Source organism: Mustela putorius, unplaced genomic scaffold (genome assembly GCF_011764305.1).
Source record: "Mustela putorius furo isolate JIRA1106 unplaced genomic scaffold, ASM1176430v1.1 tig00000145_pilon_pilon_pilon, whole genome shotgun sequence".
NCBI classification, from domain to species: Eukaryota; Metazoa; Chordata; class Mammalia; order Carnivora; family Mustelidae; genus Mustela; species Mustela putorius.
Window position 1 is genome coordinate 20,230,154 of NW_025421294.1, and position 15,847 is coordinate 20,246,000.

A 15,847-nucleotide genomic window follows, 5' to 3' on the forward strand; every position below is an offset into this window, starting at 1 on the left:
CAGGCTGCGTGCTTACGCAGCACGTAGGAGCGGGGGTGGGGCAAGTGGCCGGGCGGGCGGCTGAGGCGCGGGGCCTTCTCCCGCCGGCACCATGGCCAAGACCGTGGCCTATTTCTACGACCCAGACGTGGGCAACTTCCACTACGGTGAGGGAGCAAGGCCGTACGCGAGGGGCTTCGGGACGCGGAGGTTCGAGGCGGGGGCTAAAACTCCAGCGACAGGAACTGACGAACTCTCTTCTCCCACCCCCAGGGGCAGGGCACCCTATGAAGCCCCATCGCTTGGCATTGACCCATAGTTTGGTCTTGCACTACGGTCTCTATAAGAAGATGATCGTGAGTCTCCCCATCGCTGCTGGATTTTGAGGGTGCGGGCGAGCTCTGTGGCCATAGGATAGGTGGGCTGCCCTGAATGCACCAAGTGCGACCCACCCTTGGGGTGGGGGGCAGGGTGGATGGAAGCAACCAGGACCACCCGCCATCACCAGAGTGTTGGTGGGTGGGTCCACCGACTTAATGGAAATTATTTTTTTACCTTAGGTCGGCCACCCTTTGACCTCAGGTAGTTCAACCTCGGGCCTATGGTTAGGGTGGAGTGGGGGGTGGTTTGAAGAGAGAAAGTGTTTCCTCCCAGCGTCTTAGGAGGTGGGCAGTGCTGTGGCTTCAGGAGAGAGGGGATAGATCACTCTATCTGGATGTGGGGTGTTCCCACCGCAGTTCTCACCCTTTCTCTGCCGCCTCTAGCCATCTCCAAGGAGCTAGAGCTCCAGGGAGGACTCTGTAGCCCTGTGTGCAAATGTGTATGTGTGTGTGGAAGAGAGCGGGAAATGTCCTGGGTAGTTCCCTACCAACTTAGAATGTTGCTACCCAACCCTCCATCTCCCAGATACATACATGGGGGTGGACAATCCCCAACTTGGAATTTATAGTTGTGGTAGGGGATTGTAACAGTTAAGCTCAGCCCCTCATGCGTCACAAGGGGAATTAGTCAACAATATGAATGAGTGTTGTCCACTGTTTGTGCTGAGGCACAGACAAGTGAATTAGCTACAGAAAAGACTGAGGTGATGTTAGTGCATGAATCTATGACTCCCTTGAAATTGTTTGCTGGTATGTACCCCTGTGCATTTTCTGGGGAGAGAAGCTTTTTTTCTTGCCCAGTTTCTAAAGAAGTGTGTGAAATTCCCTAAAAGGTAGTAAGTCTCTAGCTTAGCACTGTGGCTCTCCTGGGTTTTGATTAAAAGGTTGTCATATATCCCATATTATTTAACTCTAAAATTAAGAATTCAGAGAAGAGAGAGGATGGAATCAGAGGCAGGGGGAGGAGATGAGTATGGAAAGAATAAAAAATAGATGGATAAAGGCTTAAGGTTGAGAAAAGGTGGGAAAGATTGGGCTGGAAGTGGGAAGGAGAAGGCAAGTGCACTGATCTTTAGGAGGCTTGATCATAGTACCCCAGCTGGCTCATCAGAGCCTCTCTTCTTCTCTGACCTTTGCTTCAGAGAATAACAAAGATTGGAGGGGTAAGGGGACTGCTGATATGTGTGGGTGTGGACAGTCCACGGGGCTGGGTTTAGTGTGGGCAGTCTCAACCTAATTAATGGGACTGAACTTGCTGGGGTTCACCTTGTGTTTCCATCCCGAGGTCTTCAAGCCATACCAGGCCTCCCAGCATGACATGTGCCGCTTTCACTCTGAGGACTACATCGACTTCTTGCAGAGAGTCAGCCCCACCAATATGCAAGGCTTCACCAAGAGCCTTAATGCCTTCAACGTGGGCGATGACTGGTGAGGGGAGAACTGGGATTGGAGGTTGAGGGGAGATCTGAAGAAAGAGTAGGAGATAATTAGATGAAAGGTAGTTGGGCACATAGGTGGTGAGGGCAGAAATATTGTGGGAATTAGGGACAGCATGTGTTGAGGGTCTGTGAGAGGTTGGTGTGTTCCTCGTTTGAGGAACAGAAAAAAGGTCATTCACTGAATATGAAAAGAAAAATTATCTGAATCGAGGCTAAAGAGATGGGCAGGGCCTTTAAAAATTAAACAGCTTTGTGATGAATTGGGGCTCTTATCCCTAGAGGAGAGAGAAATTATCAAAGTGTTCTAAAAGCAAGAGAGTGATTTACATTGAGGGAGGTTTACACTGAGCTGAATCATATGAGAAAGTCTCAGAATTGGGCCCTCTGGGGAAGGGAACAGATAACAAAGATAAGCCATTATCCTTGCTTACATTCTCATATATATTCAGGAAAACATAGCAATCATAACAGCTACCATTTACTCAATTTATTTTTAGACTTTTTTTAAAGGAAAATTTCAAACATTTCTGAAAAAATAGTACAGTGAATTCCCATGTATCCTTCACCACCTGTAATGTTTATGAGCATATAGCCAGTCTTGCTTCATCTGCATCCCAGATTATTTTAGTTTGTGTGTTTTTTTGTTTTTTTGTGTGTTTTTTTTGGAGGGAGGGGGCAAGCCAGCAGGGGCAGGGTGGTAGGGATGGAGAGGGAGAGAGAGAATCTTAAGCAGGGTCCGTGCCCAGCTTGGAGCCCAGTAAGGACATGGGCAGGCACGGGGCTTGATGCCAGCTGGATCTCTGAGATCCAGCTGAGATCATGACCTGAGTAGAAATTAGGAGTCTAATGTTTAACTGACTGAGCCACCCAAGAGCCCCTGCATCTCAGATTATTTTAAAGCAAATCCCAGATGTCGCATTTTTTACCTGCAAATATTTTATTGTGTGTCTCTAAATGATACTCTTAAAAACAAACATGCACGCGTGCGCACACACACACACACACACTCATTGTCATTATCACACCTAAAAAACAGTAATTCCTTAATACCATCATATTTGCAATCAGTATTCAAATTTCTCTAACTGCCTCCTAATTTTTTCTTTTTGCAGTTGATGTATTTAGGATCTAAATAAGGCCCATACTTTGTATTTGGTTGATACGTCTCTTAAGGTTTTTAAATCTCCAATGTTTCCTTCTCTAACTTGAATTTCTTCCTTTTTTTTTTTTTTTAAAGATTTTATTTATTTATATGAGATACAGATAGTGGGTGAGAGAGAGAGAGAGTGCGCAGTGGAAGGAGGGGCAGAGGGAGAGGGAAAAGCAGACTCCCCTTGAGCAGGGTGCCTAATGTGGGGCTTAATCCCCGAGCCCTGGGGTCATGACATGAGCCAAAGGCAGATGTTTAATTGACTGAGCCACCCACGTGCCCCTGTACCTTTAATTTATTTCTTGAAGAAACCAGGTTGTTGGTCGTATAGAATTTCCTATAACAGCTACTGCTGAGTGCTTACTCTTTTGTGCTGAGGTTTGCTGGTATATCCACTTCATTCTTACAGCAACAGTGAGATGTAATAGTCCTTTGCCTTAATTTAGGCATAAAACCAAAATTTGAGGAAATTGAGGTAACTAACCAGAGTTAACAAAACTGATCAGTCAAGGTGGCAGGATTCAGATCCAGAGACCTGGTTTTTATTTATTTTGATTTTATTCTATTTATTTCAGTTTTTTAAAAAATTTATTTATTTGACAGAGCAGGAGCACACAGGCAGGGGGAATGGCAGAGGGAGGGGGAGAAGCAGGCTCCCTGCTAAGCAGGGAACCCCATGTGGGGCTTGATCCCAGGACTCTGGGGTTAGGACTCAAGCCAAAGGCAGTTGTCTAACCAACTGAGCCACTCAGGCATCCCCAGAGCCTTGGTTTTTAAACACTACACTGTTTCCCTGAAAGATCCTACTGATGGAAGCACTTTGAGCTGGAAGATAGAAGGCTGGCATTGAGCACCTCCCCAGGCTTATCCATAACTACACCCTTGTTTTCACAGAATGCCTTCCTGGAATGCTCTTTGTTCCTCATTCAACCTCTCCAAGGCCTTCCTGGCCTTCACACCACCTTCAAGATTCACACCACTGAAACTTTTTTTTTTTTTAAAATTAAGGTTTTTATTTATTTTTTTGACAGAGAGATTATTTGACAGAGAGAGAGATCAAGTAAGCAGAGAGGCAGGCAAAAAGAGAGGGGGAGGCAGGCTCCCTGCTGAGCTTAGAACCCGATGTGGGTTTCTATCCCAGGACCCTGAGATCATGACCTGAGCCGAAAGCAGAGGCTTAACCCACTGAGCCACCCAAGCACCCCCCACTGAACCTTTCTTGACCACACCAGGCACAGAGATCTGTCCTGTACTAGTTTGCACTAGTCATTTGGTGTTTAGTTGCATGCTGTCTTAGGAGATTTCTTGGGTTTTTTTGTTATTGCTGCTACTGTTGTTTCTGAGCTCACTTTGCAGGTGTGGGAATGCAGAGTCAGCCCTAAGGCCCCAGCTGGGGCTCTATAAGTGCTCTGTGCATTTAGGGAATACTACCACTCAGTCCTTGGCACCGCATCAGTTGTACTGTTCGACTTAAGCTACAGTCATGGTTATCTCTCTATTTCAGATGAGAATCAGGGATTTTCCCTTTTATTTTTGATTGTTTTCAAATTAACCTAATATAAAAAGCCCAATTATACTGCAAGGCTTTCAATGGGGAAAAAAAAAGTCCCAGATCTGTGCCTCCCACTCATAAATCCCTCTCCCGAGGGGCAGCCACTTTCAGCTCATTTAGCTATTTCTTCTGGTATTTATCTTTGGGTTTCAAAGCAATGATACTAATCTACTGTTACAAATAATCTGTAATACTTAAGTAATGCCTACTCTCTGTCAGGTAGCATTTTAAATGCTTCAGAGGCATTAGGTTATTTAAGCTCATCAATCTCTGTGAATCAGGGTCTCTTATTGCCTCCTTTGACAGATGAGGACACTTAGGCACAGAAACTATAAACAGCTTATCTAGTCTCATGATCATTGGTAGGTGTTAAAAAGTCAGGCTTGAGGGGTACCTGGGTGGCTCAGTTGTTAAGTGGTTACGTTTGGCTTGGGTCCTGGGATTGATCCCCGTATTGGGCTCCCTCCTTGGTGAGGAGCCTGCTTCTCCCTCTGTCTGCTGCTTCCCCTCCTTGTGTTCTCTCTCTCTCTCTATCAGGTAAATAAATAAAATCTTAAAAAAAAAAAAAAAGCCACGCTTGAACTTAGGTAGTCTGGCTCTAGAATCTGGGCTCTTAAATCAAGCTGCCGTATTATCCTGTCTCTTATAATATGCTTGTGTTGCTATTTTTCCACTTTTCAACTTCAATCATTGCCTATAAAGCCCTTAGTATGGGAAATTAACATTTAGTCTCCTCATACTATCACCCTGGCTTGCCCTCCTATCCCAGCTTCACAATATAGTTAGATACTATCCCAGCTTCACAATATAGTTAGATACAATTTTTATTCAATAAGCATTCTATGTTTACATTGTTAGAATCTTGAAAAATTCACTTACTATAGAGTCTAATAGTATACTGTGGTTTAATCTTACTTCCTGTATATCTTTTCGTTTTTCCCAGAGTTGATAATTGCATTGTTTTTTCATTTGCTTAGTTTTCTAGGTATTAATCATTAATTCTTCCCAGAACCTTTGAGAAACTATAAAACTCTCTATAGCTTTCTTTATCACATGGTCAAATGTGTCAGCTGCACCATTTTCTATTTTTGAGACTTAAAAGTAAAAATCGTTTAAGCTTTTCCTTTCTTATAAGTTAAGTTTTTGAAGGTATAATTTGCATGCAGTAAAATTCACCTGTTTTAGGTGTGCAGTTTGGGAGTTTTTTGTTTTTTAAAGATTTTATTTATTTATTTGACAGACAGAGGTCACAGGTAGGCAGACAGGCAAACAGAGAGAGACAAGGAAGCAGGCTCCCTGCTGAGCAGAGAGCCCGGCTCGGGGCTCTATCCCAGGACCCTGGGATCATGACCTGAGCTGAAGGCAGAGGCTTTAACCCACTGAGCCACCCAGGCGCCCCCGAGAGTTTTGATAGTATGTATCAAAGTATAGATTATTTCCATTTTCCCACAGAGGACTCTTCTGCCCTTTTACAGTCAATGTCTTCTCTTCAGCTTACCTCTAGGTGACAACTGATCTGAGATCTATCTCTATATTTTGCCTTTTCCAGAGTTTATATAAATGGAGCTTTATAGTATATAATCTTTTGTATCTGGCTTCAGGCCTCTCCTTTTTATAAAAAGAAGATGGTAATAATTATGATTAATATTTATCGATGTGCAGAATACTAGGTACCACACACTGTTTTAACTGTGTTCAAGGCTTTCTGTGGATTATCATTATTACTATTTCAGGTATATAGGAATGCAGCTCTTGCTTAAAAATGTGACTCTTTTTTAAAAAAAAAAATTTTATATATTTATTTGACATAGAGAGAGAGCGAGCGTGCACAAGCAGTGTGTGTGGGGAGTGGCAGGCAAAGGGAGAGGGAGAAGTAGGCTCCGTGCTGAGCAAGGAGCCTGATGTGGGGCTTGATCCCAGGAGCTTGGGATCATGACCTGAGCTGAAGGCAGACACTTAACCAACTGAGCCACCCAGGCACCCCAAAAATGTGTGACTCTGAAAGAATGTTATTGAACATTGTGTTAAAATATGAAATACATAAAAGAACATTGAAAGAGAAACAAAGTTTATGTTCCCTCTCAAATTATTTCTTTTATGGCATGTGTTCTTAAGTACCTAGAAGCTGCCTACTTTTCTTTGCAACCAGGATACAAACCCCCTGACAGAGTGAAATGCTTTTTTACTTCCCATCCAGTGCCTTACACAGGGCTTGGTATACAGTCCAAAATATTTGTTGAATAAATTTGCAGATATTTTAGGTATATAGGGGCTGGGAGTTTATTGAGCAATGGAGGTTGGAGGGGTTTGAACTCAGGGAAGGTGTAGGAAGGGTCTAGACAGGTAAAGGGCTCTGACTTGCTTCTCTTTCCTGCAGCCCAGTGTTTCCCGGGCTGTTTGAGTTCTGTTCCCGTTACACAGGTGCATCTCTGCAAGGAGCAACCCAGCTGAACAACAAGGTGACTGTGGCCCCGAGTCCTGCTCTCCCTTTGGGGTTGGTCCTTCTAACTGAAGGCCTTAACCCTGACCCTGAGCTTCCAGCTTTGTGGGTGGGCAAGGAGGACTGTGAGTTGGGTGTTTGTTTTTCAGATCTGTGATATTGCCATTAACTGGGCTGGTGGTTTGCACCATGCCAAGAAGTTTGAGGTAAGTGAAGAGTTGATGGGGGAGACAATGACTGCCCTAGTGTAGGTGGTCAGGCTGACACCAGGGGGCAGCTGGGGAGAGGAATCGTTACTACATTGTAAGATCACTGTCTCACCACAGGCCTCTGGCTTCTGCTATGTCAATGACATTGTGATTGGCATCCTGGAGCTGCTCAAGTAAGTAGCCTGGGAGGAGATGGAGGGACTTATGAGACCCATGGCCGAGGTGGTATCTCACACCGTGCTGGCCGTGACCTGTTCCTCAGCTCCACACTAACTTCTCCACCGTTCTTAATGCTTTACTCAGACTACTTTCCCATGCCCTGCTGCACACTCCCTCCTGCCTGCTCACATTTCAGTCTTCTCTACACATCCCTCTCCTGTCCCTGCCTCCAGGCTGGAGTCCAGAGTTGACCATAGGGAACTGGTGGTATTAGGTTTCAGGTGACTTGGGCTTCCTAATTCCAAACCTTGTTTTGGGAGGTGTGGGCTGGGGTTCCCCTCTACCTCAAACTCTGGCTTGGGTCTCATCCCAGGTACCACCCTCGGGTGCTCTACATTGATATCGACATCCACCATGGTGATGGAGTTCAGGAAGCCTTCTACCTCACTGACCGGGTGATGACAGTCTCCTTCCATAAATATGGAAACTACTTCTTTCCTGGCACAGGTATGGGAGTAGGGATGATCATCCCCTTCACACCCTCAGCTCTTTGCTACGACAGCCTCCTGCTTAGCCTTCAGGTCTTGGCTCAAGTGGCTTCTCCTCAGGGAAGTCCATCCTGACCACTGCAGTTAAAGTAATCCCTCCTTCCCTATTACTCTGTCATGTCACTATGCTTACTTTTCTCAGAGCACTCACTGCTGTTTGTATATATGGCAGTGTTTTGTTCTGTTTACTGTCTCCCTTATCATGCCCATCCCCCAGGAGTAAAAGCTTGGTGGGATTTCATTCATTTCATTAGTTCTCTCTAATGCCCCAGTGCCTGATGCACAGGTTTGCTCATAGTAGGCCCTCAAAAATTATTTGCTGAATGAATGCAAACCACTAGAGATGAAGTGTCTCTAGAGAGTGTGTGGTGGAGGTACACAGATATAGTGAGATGTCCTCGGTGTACAGATTGAAGTTGAAGCAGGTGGGTTGTGGGTGTCCCCTGTGTATAGCTCCTACCCCCTACTCTCCACTTGCCTATAGGTGATATGTATGAAGTTGGAGCAGAGAGTGGTCGCTACTACTGTCTCAATGTGCCTTTGCGAGATGGCATCGATGACCAGAGTAAGTATCAAGGTCATTTCCCCGTTTACTAGGCCCCTTCTTCCTCCTTGAATTAACGTCTTCTGCCTGGTATTGTCTACTGTTGGGCCAGGTGTCCTTAAGGATGAATGGCCTTCAAAGGGACCATGAACCCCCCGGAAATTGTATGCAACATATTTATATGTATGTGCATTTTTTCTGGGAAATGGGTCATTAGCTTCCATCAGTCACTCAAAGTGGTCTGGGACCCCATCCAGAAGCTTAGAACCAATGATTTGGTTCTTTGGGTTTCCCCTTTTCCTGGGCTACATGCTCTCTCAACCCCTTTTTTCCTTTTGTTCCCTGTCTCCCCATTCCCTTGGGGTGCCAGGTGCCCATCTTTGGCCCTCTCCCAGGTTACAAGCACCTTTTCCAGCCGGTTATCAACCAGGTGGTGGACTTCTACCAACCCACATGCATTGTGCTCCAGGTAATACTGCTGGTGCTTTTTCAAGAGGGCTCTGCCTGGGCTTAGGGGAATAGAGCAGGGAGGAAGATAGCCCCTGCATTTGTTGGGGAACAGAAGTGAAGGACATCTGGGTCATTCTGATCAGTCATCTCACTGCAGCTGCCTGGGGTTTTGCTTTTCACAGTGTGGAGCTGACTCCCTAGGCTGTGATCGTTTGGGCTGCTTCAACCTCAGCATTCGAGGACATGGGTGAGACCTGCTCTTTTCTGTCCCTGGTTTTCAAGTGGCTTTGGGCCTCAGTACGTGGAGTGGGGGTAGTTGGGGAATGGGCCATAGGAAGACTAGAGAGAGTCACTCCCAAGCAATGAGAAGGGTCCATGCGAAGGAACTGAGACAGGAAAGAGCTGGTATAGCCAGCCAGAAGATGAAGTCAGAGTGGGGAGGCAAGATCACAAGGAGTAGCCTGGAGGTTGTTTGACGGGAGGCCCAAGAGATCGGCAGTGGTGAGGTCATGCAGAGCCCTTAAACTCTGGTGAGAAGTCTGGATTGAATTTGAAATATGATGGGAAACTGCGGGAAGGTTTTAAACAGGGAAATGACATGATCCAATTGATTTTTTTTTTTTTTTAAGATCTTATTTATTTGAGAGAAAGACAATGAGAGAGAGAGATTGAGAGGGGAAAGGTCAGAGGGAGATGCAGACTTCTGCCTATCAGGGAACCTGATGCGGGACTTGATCCCAGGACTCCAGGATCATGACCTGAGTCAAAGGCAGTTGCTTAATCAACTGAGCCACTCAGGTGCCCCCCAATTGATGTTTTAAAGTGACTGCTCTGACTGCTGAAAGGAGGAAGGCTTGGGGGTGGGGTGGGGGACAGGAGTGGAAGTGTAAGGCCAGTTAGGAAGGTATTGGTATTGCCCAGGCAGCACATGTCGTGCCTGGGCCTAGGTGGAGGAGGTGGCCAGTGAGAAGTAGGTGATGGGAGTTGTATTATGGAGGCTGGAACTGACAGCACTTGCTGGTACTTTGATGAAAGTAGTTGATTAACAGATGAGGTGCCAGGATGGGTGTTGAGCTGGAGAGAGGTGGGAACGCCCTGTATGTTTCAGTTTTTACTGAGACACACCATATAGAGAATAAAGTACACATATCTTAAGGGTATAACTCGGTGAATTTCAATACCTAGATCAAGATTATGGAAGCTTCTCTAGTTCCCGTCTGCCCTTTCGAGGCAATACCTAGAGACGGTATACTTTGCCTTTTGATCACTTCCTCCAGCCATTCCTCTGGTTCCTTCTAACAGGGAATGTGTCGAATATGTCAAGAGCTTCAATATCCCTCTACTGGTGCTAGGTGGTGGTGGCTATACTGTCCGAAATGTTGCCCGCTGCTGGTGAGCATGCTCCCTGGTTTTCCTTCTCCCCCTTGTCCTATGTGAGTTGGTGAGTTGGGGGCTCCCTGAGAGGGCTGGAGGGCCCACTTGCTCAGCCTACCCCACTCTGCTGTTTGGTTTCAGGACATATGAAACGTCACTGCTGGTAGAAGAAGCCATTAGTGAGGAGCTTCCCTATAGTGGTAAGGATCACTCTCTGATAACCCACAGCAAGAGGCATTCTCAGAAGACCCCCAGAATGGCGTAATTTCAAGGCAGATGGGAATTTTAAAATTTTTCTTTTTATTACAGATAGGGAATTTGACACTCAAGGAGCCCTGCAAACTAAATCACTGAGTTCAGAGCAGGGAAAAGATTAGGCAGCTATTATGCAGGGGTTTTGGATGGGAAGGAAATAGATTGGGAAGTCTTGGGACCTGGTTGTCTCTGTCTGAGCCATGCCTTCTCTTCTAATCTCCCTTTCCCCATTTAGAGTACTTCGAGTACTTTGCCCCAGACTTTACGCTCCATCCAGATGTCAGCACGCGCATCGAGAATCAGAACTCACGCCAGGTAGCTGCTGAACCCAAAAAGATGAACCCAGGGGTGGGGAGGGCCTAGGAAGAGGTTCAGGATGTGGGGAAATTGGAGAAACCGGAGAAGAGAAAAAAGTTCTCAGCTACCACTGTCATTGTTAAAACCAAGACACAGCCCAGGTTAAAGTAGAGGCAATCGGACTGGGGGGATTAGAACTAGGATCGTAGGGCTGGGAGTCAGCTAGAAGGGTGGATGCTCTGGGAATCACTCACTCCGTATTCCAAATCCCCAACCAGTATTTGGACCAGATCCGCCAGACAATCTTTGAAAACCTGAAGATGCTGAACCATGCACCCAGCGTCCAGATTCATGATGTGCCTGCAGACCTCCTGACCTATGACAGGACTGACGAGGCTGATGCAGAGGAGAGAGGTCCTGAGGAGAACTACACCAGGTCTGGGGCAGTGACTTGAGAGCAGGGGTTTCCAGCAGTCTTGTCGGGGAAGTTAAGAGGGAAAAAGTACATTAGAAGGCATTAGCTTAATCATCCCTGGCTTACTTCCTTTGGGATGCCTGCTTTTTGCTCTTTTGTAATTCCTCACTCTTTCTGTATGTGTGATTGTGGCATAAATAAGTAACATATTTATTGTCAGAATTTTAAACAGCACCAAAATAATGTTAAGCTTGCATTCACAGGATCCTAGACCAGTTCCACAAAGTAACCACTATTAATAGTTTGATTTATATCTTTTCAAATAGACTTTTTCAATAGGGTTTAAGTATACTATCTAGTATGCGCGTAGGAACGCAAATATACATACACATGCATTCTTAGAGCTTGTGCATCTTTTTTTAAAAATGCTGTTTGGATCTATACTGGGTGCTCTACAATTTAGAACTTTTTTTTTTTTTTTTTTAAGATTTTAATTATTTATTTGACAGAGAGAGAGAGATCACAGGTAGGCAGAGAGGCAGGCAGAGAGAGAGGGGAAAGCAGGCTCCCTGCTGAGCAGAGAGCCCAATGTAGGGATAGATCCCAGGACTCTGAGATTGTGACCTGAGCCGAAGGCAGAAACTTAACTCACTGAGCCACCCAGGCAACCCTGGTTCTTTCTTTTTAAACAGTGTATTTTTCCATGTCATTATATATAGATCTGCTTCATTATTTTATCAGCTGCATAATATTCCGTCGTGTGGCTGTAGCATAATTTAACTAAGTACCATAGATGGCATTTGTATTATTTCCCATTTTTTCATCATAACAAAGATGTGGCCCTGAACCCCCTAAAATTTTTGGTATCTGCTGCCAAATTGCCTTCCAAACAATCTGTAAGGATTTATAATCTTTTCAGCATTTTACTGGCTCCTTCCAGGTTTGGAGCTCTACAAGTCACTGCTCACATACTGCTGTTTAAGGCCCTTTGATTTCTTTCCTGTGTTCATTTTTTTCAGATATAATAATTACATTACAGGTTTTTTTTTTAATCTTTATTTTTCTGAGCTATATACTAAAATACAGATGCATTGAATTAGGAAAAAAAGAGATTCGGGTAGAGGTGTTTTTTTTTTTTAATCCCAGAATAGGTTTTTCTGAAAAATGAAGGGAAAAGACAGCAGAACACAGAAGTGGAGAAACAGATGCACTTAATGGAGAACAGATACCCTTTCGTGGCTGAGGGATAACCACAGCTGGACACTTGCACCTCCCACGCACTGTTAGAGGTCTGAGCTGACTCTGCTACAGAGTCACATGGCCTTCCCAGACCCTTCCAGAATCTGCTTCTCTGTATTAGAGGTCAGCTTCCATATCTCTCCTTTAGGCCTGAGTTTTATTGCTTGGACCTTCGGGACTAGTCCACTCCTTCTCCACGAATACCGCCTTATTCCCACTCCTGGTTGAGGAAGTATCTGAACATCTGGCCTCAGGATTCCTTTTTAATGTCTCACCGCCTTGTCTCCTCTTTGTCAACTTCTCCAGATCTCTGAAGCTTGACTTCTAGAAATTGATTTTCTTAAAAACCTGCTTTAAGTTACTCCTTTTGGTTGAGTTTGGCTTTTTCATCTCTGGTTCTGGGCTGGAATCTGGGCCTAATGTCTGTACGATACCACCCCCTCTCAACAGCCAGCAGCAGTTCAGGCCTCTTCCTGCCCTAAGCCCTCCCTCCCTGTCAGACCACCCACCAAGTTCCCGTTCTTTGATGCCTATAGCTCCAACTTGTGTATCATTTGCAGAGTAGTAATAAGAGGAGTTAATGACTTTCTGTGGGTTTGCTAAGAACCAGACTCAGTACTAAATGCTTTATATTAAAACGTACATACCATCTTGTCATCATTCTGCTGTCATCAGACAACCCTGAGAGGTGGCTGTTAACGTTCAGTTACCAGAGGAGGAATCTAAGGCTCAGAGAGGTTAAGTAACTTGCCAGACATCCTAAGGCTAGTTAACTGAGACATTGCTTACCAGGCAGATAGGGCCTTTCCTGACTTTGTTCTCCAGCTTCTCATTGATGAATTTCTCCCTTCTTTCTTAGTTATCAGCTGTGGGCAAGGTAATTCGGTTTTCTGTGTTCTCCCAGAGAGGAGTTTTCCAAAAAGAAAGAAATGAATATTGAGTACATACTGGGCCCTGTGTTGCTTTCACATCCCTTCACTCGCTTCTCTGCTTACAACTCTCCTTTCCATTGCTCTTAGAACAAAACCCCATTCTCTGATCATGGCTTTAAAGACGTGCTGGTGCTTACCTATGTCTGTGGTCTCATCTGTAGCTACTTTCCTCCATGCGCACGGCTCCCGGCCATCCTAGCCTTATGCTCTTCCTAGAATACATCAGTCTCCCTCCACCTGATAACTCTGTATTTGGCTTTCTTTGTAGCTCGGAATGGGCTTCCTGAGATCTCTGCCTGGCCAGCCCCTTCTCAGACTTGAAGTCTTTCTTACCTTCCTAGAACAGCTGTCTCTAATAATTCTGCCTGGAATGTGCCCCCCCCCCTTCACTCTTTGTGACATCCCTTTATTTCATTGTGTCAGAGCATTTGCCAAGATGGGAAATTATAATCTTTATTTATTGACTTTATTAGTTGTCTTGTTTATTCAGTCAGTTTATTGAGGATAGGCAGACATTTTATCCAGCTTATTATCTACCATATCGCTGTGGCTTATGATGGTGGCTGGCATGGAGTGTCTCTCCATAAATGTCTATTTAGACTGCATGAATGGAGGGGATGGATAGTGACCAGTATCTGCCAATAGGAGAAGAGTGGTTCCTGTATGAAAGGGGCCTAGGAAGTGGTTCCAGAGAGGGTAGCTGTGTGGGAGAAGGTGAGAACCTGGAGAATAGGACCCTGATTTGTCTCCCTTGCTTTGCAGGCCAGAGGCACCCAACGAGTTCTATGATGGAGACCATGACAATGACAAGGAAAGCGACGTGGAGATTTAAGAGCAGCTGGGCTTGCTCTGTCCTGAGGAATTCCTTTTTACCTCTTGTTTGGGCAGGAGGGAAAAGATGTGGCACCCCCAGCCCTGATGGTCACCTTCTGGGCTTTTACCAGTGCTGGAAGAGGGTTTGGAGACCACATCTGGTATTTGAACAAATGTCCCCTTTCCTCTTCTTCCCAAGACCCGACAATGGTACTTATTAGGGATCAGACAGGGACAAGGATAACTTCCTCTAGGATATCCTGGGCAGTGGGCCCTAGAGGCCAGTCCATGCCATTTTGGCCCCCTTACTCCTTCCCTGCTTCCCTCCAATCCAGAGACTTTTAGGGATGAAGGTGTAGACAGGACTGATGTTGCCTCTGACTTTCTTCCCTGGGTTCTCGTACTGCAGGCCTTGTTTCCAGTGCAGGTGAAGAGTGATAGATTTTAGTGGGCTCTGGCTCCCTAACATCTTAACCCCAGATGATGGGAAGTACAGTTTTGAGTCGGGGGAGGATGTGAAAATGTCCTAACTTTTGGCTTTATGTCCATTTTACCACTGTTTTTATCCAATAAACCAAGTTGATATTTTTTGTAACTTTTGCCTTCCTGGGAATATTCTTAATTCTTGCTAGCCGACTGTGTGTGAAAGGGGCGGGGGTGATGATGTATATAATAAAAATCGTAGTTAACATTCATTCAGCACTTATGTTAGACCCTGTGTATGCATTCTACATGGATTGTGTTACTCATATATATAGAGCATTGTAATTATCAGATAAACGTGGGCAGATTACTGGCTTAAGAGTGGGAGTAGAAGATGAGTTCAGGTTTTTTGAACCTGGGTGTTTGAAATGGTGTGATGCTAGTTGGTGAAGATCTACTGGGATAAAAAATGTCAAGTGCTTATCACTGTGCCTGACATAAGTAGTTTCTCATTATTTTAATGTCTGTGTAAGAGTGATGGTAGATACTACAGTAGCCACAAATGTGGACCTTTCCCTAGAGCAGTCTACAATCCAGTAAGGAGTGAGATAAGTGTTATAGCAGATGTTGACAGTGGTATGAGAAGGAAGAGTTATAAATGGATCACTCTTTCCATGCTTTGATCCTGTCTGTCTGTCAGTACTCTAGCTAGAAAGTACGTAGTTTTTGAGCTGTTTTGGACAAACTGAGTTTGAAGGGTGGGCTCCACAGTTCTTTGCAATCGCCCCCAAGCGATTAGAAAGTGGAATGCAAGAGATGAAGGCCAGCTTTCTGAGCCAGCCAGCATTGGAGAGTCCCTGTAATATCCCAGGCTCTAGCCTGAGCACCAGGGTCTCAAGAGTTGTTGAGTCACTGACTCTGCCCTCCAGGAACATATATTTAAAATCTTTTTCCAGCTGCAGGTAAGATAATTAAGTCAATACTTTGAGGGCCTTCTGGGTGCCACATAACTACACAAGAGGAAGAGATGTAGCTGGGAGAATGGATGAAATTAGGGAGAAAGCAAGCCGGTCAAAGAATACTCTTAGAGAACATCTGCTCTCTCCACTCAGGTTTGGTTTATGTCAGTAAGAAATCCTGGTCAAACAGGACTTCGCAGACTAACCTGGGTTTAAATTTTTGCCATTTATATGTCCTTGGGCAAGTCACTGTAACTCTGAGAAGTCCAAATTTTCTATCTGTAAAATGG

At 45.1% G+C, this 15,847-nt stretch overlaps 1 protein-coding gene across 2 annotated transcripts; it reads left to right on the plus strand.

Annotated features, from left to right (window-relative positions):
* Nucleotides 1–7: 7 nt before the first annotated feature.
* Nucleotides 8–14,770, plus strand: HDAC3 (histone deacetylase 3). 2 transcript variants are annotated; one of them, XM_004744748.3, is made up of 15 exons: nt 8–146; nt 253–335; nt 1,645–1,787; nt 6,878–6,959; nt 7,090–7,146; nt 7,267–7,322; nt 7,682–7,815; nt 8,341–8,421; nt 8,796–8,869; nt 9,033–9,097; nt 10,153–10,242; nt 10,366–10,424; nt 10,715–10,794; nt 11,055–11,212; nt 14,125–14,770. In XM_004744748.3, the coding sequence occupies exons 1-15, from the start codon at nt 92–94 to the stop codon at nt 14,192–14,194; spliced, it is 1,287 nt and encodes a 428-aa protein (XP_004744805.1). In that variant the 5' UTR covers nt 8–91; the 3' UTR covers nt 14,195–14,770. The 2 variants fall into 2 exon arrangements, with proteins under 2 accessions (XP_004744805.1, XP_004744807.1); XM_004744750.3 differs by lacking the exon at nt 8–146 and having other exon boundaries at nt 265–367.
* Nucleotides 14,771–15,847: the final 1,077 nt, after the last annotated feature.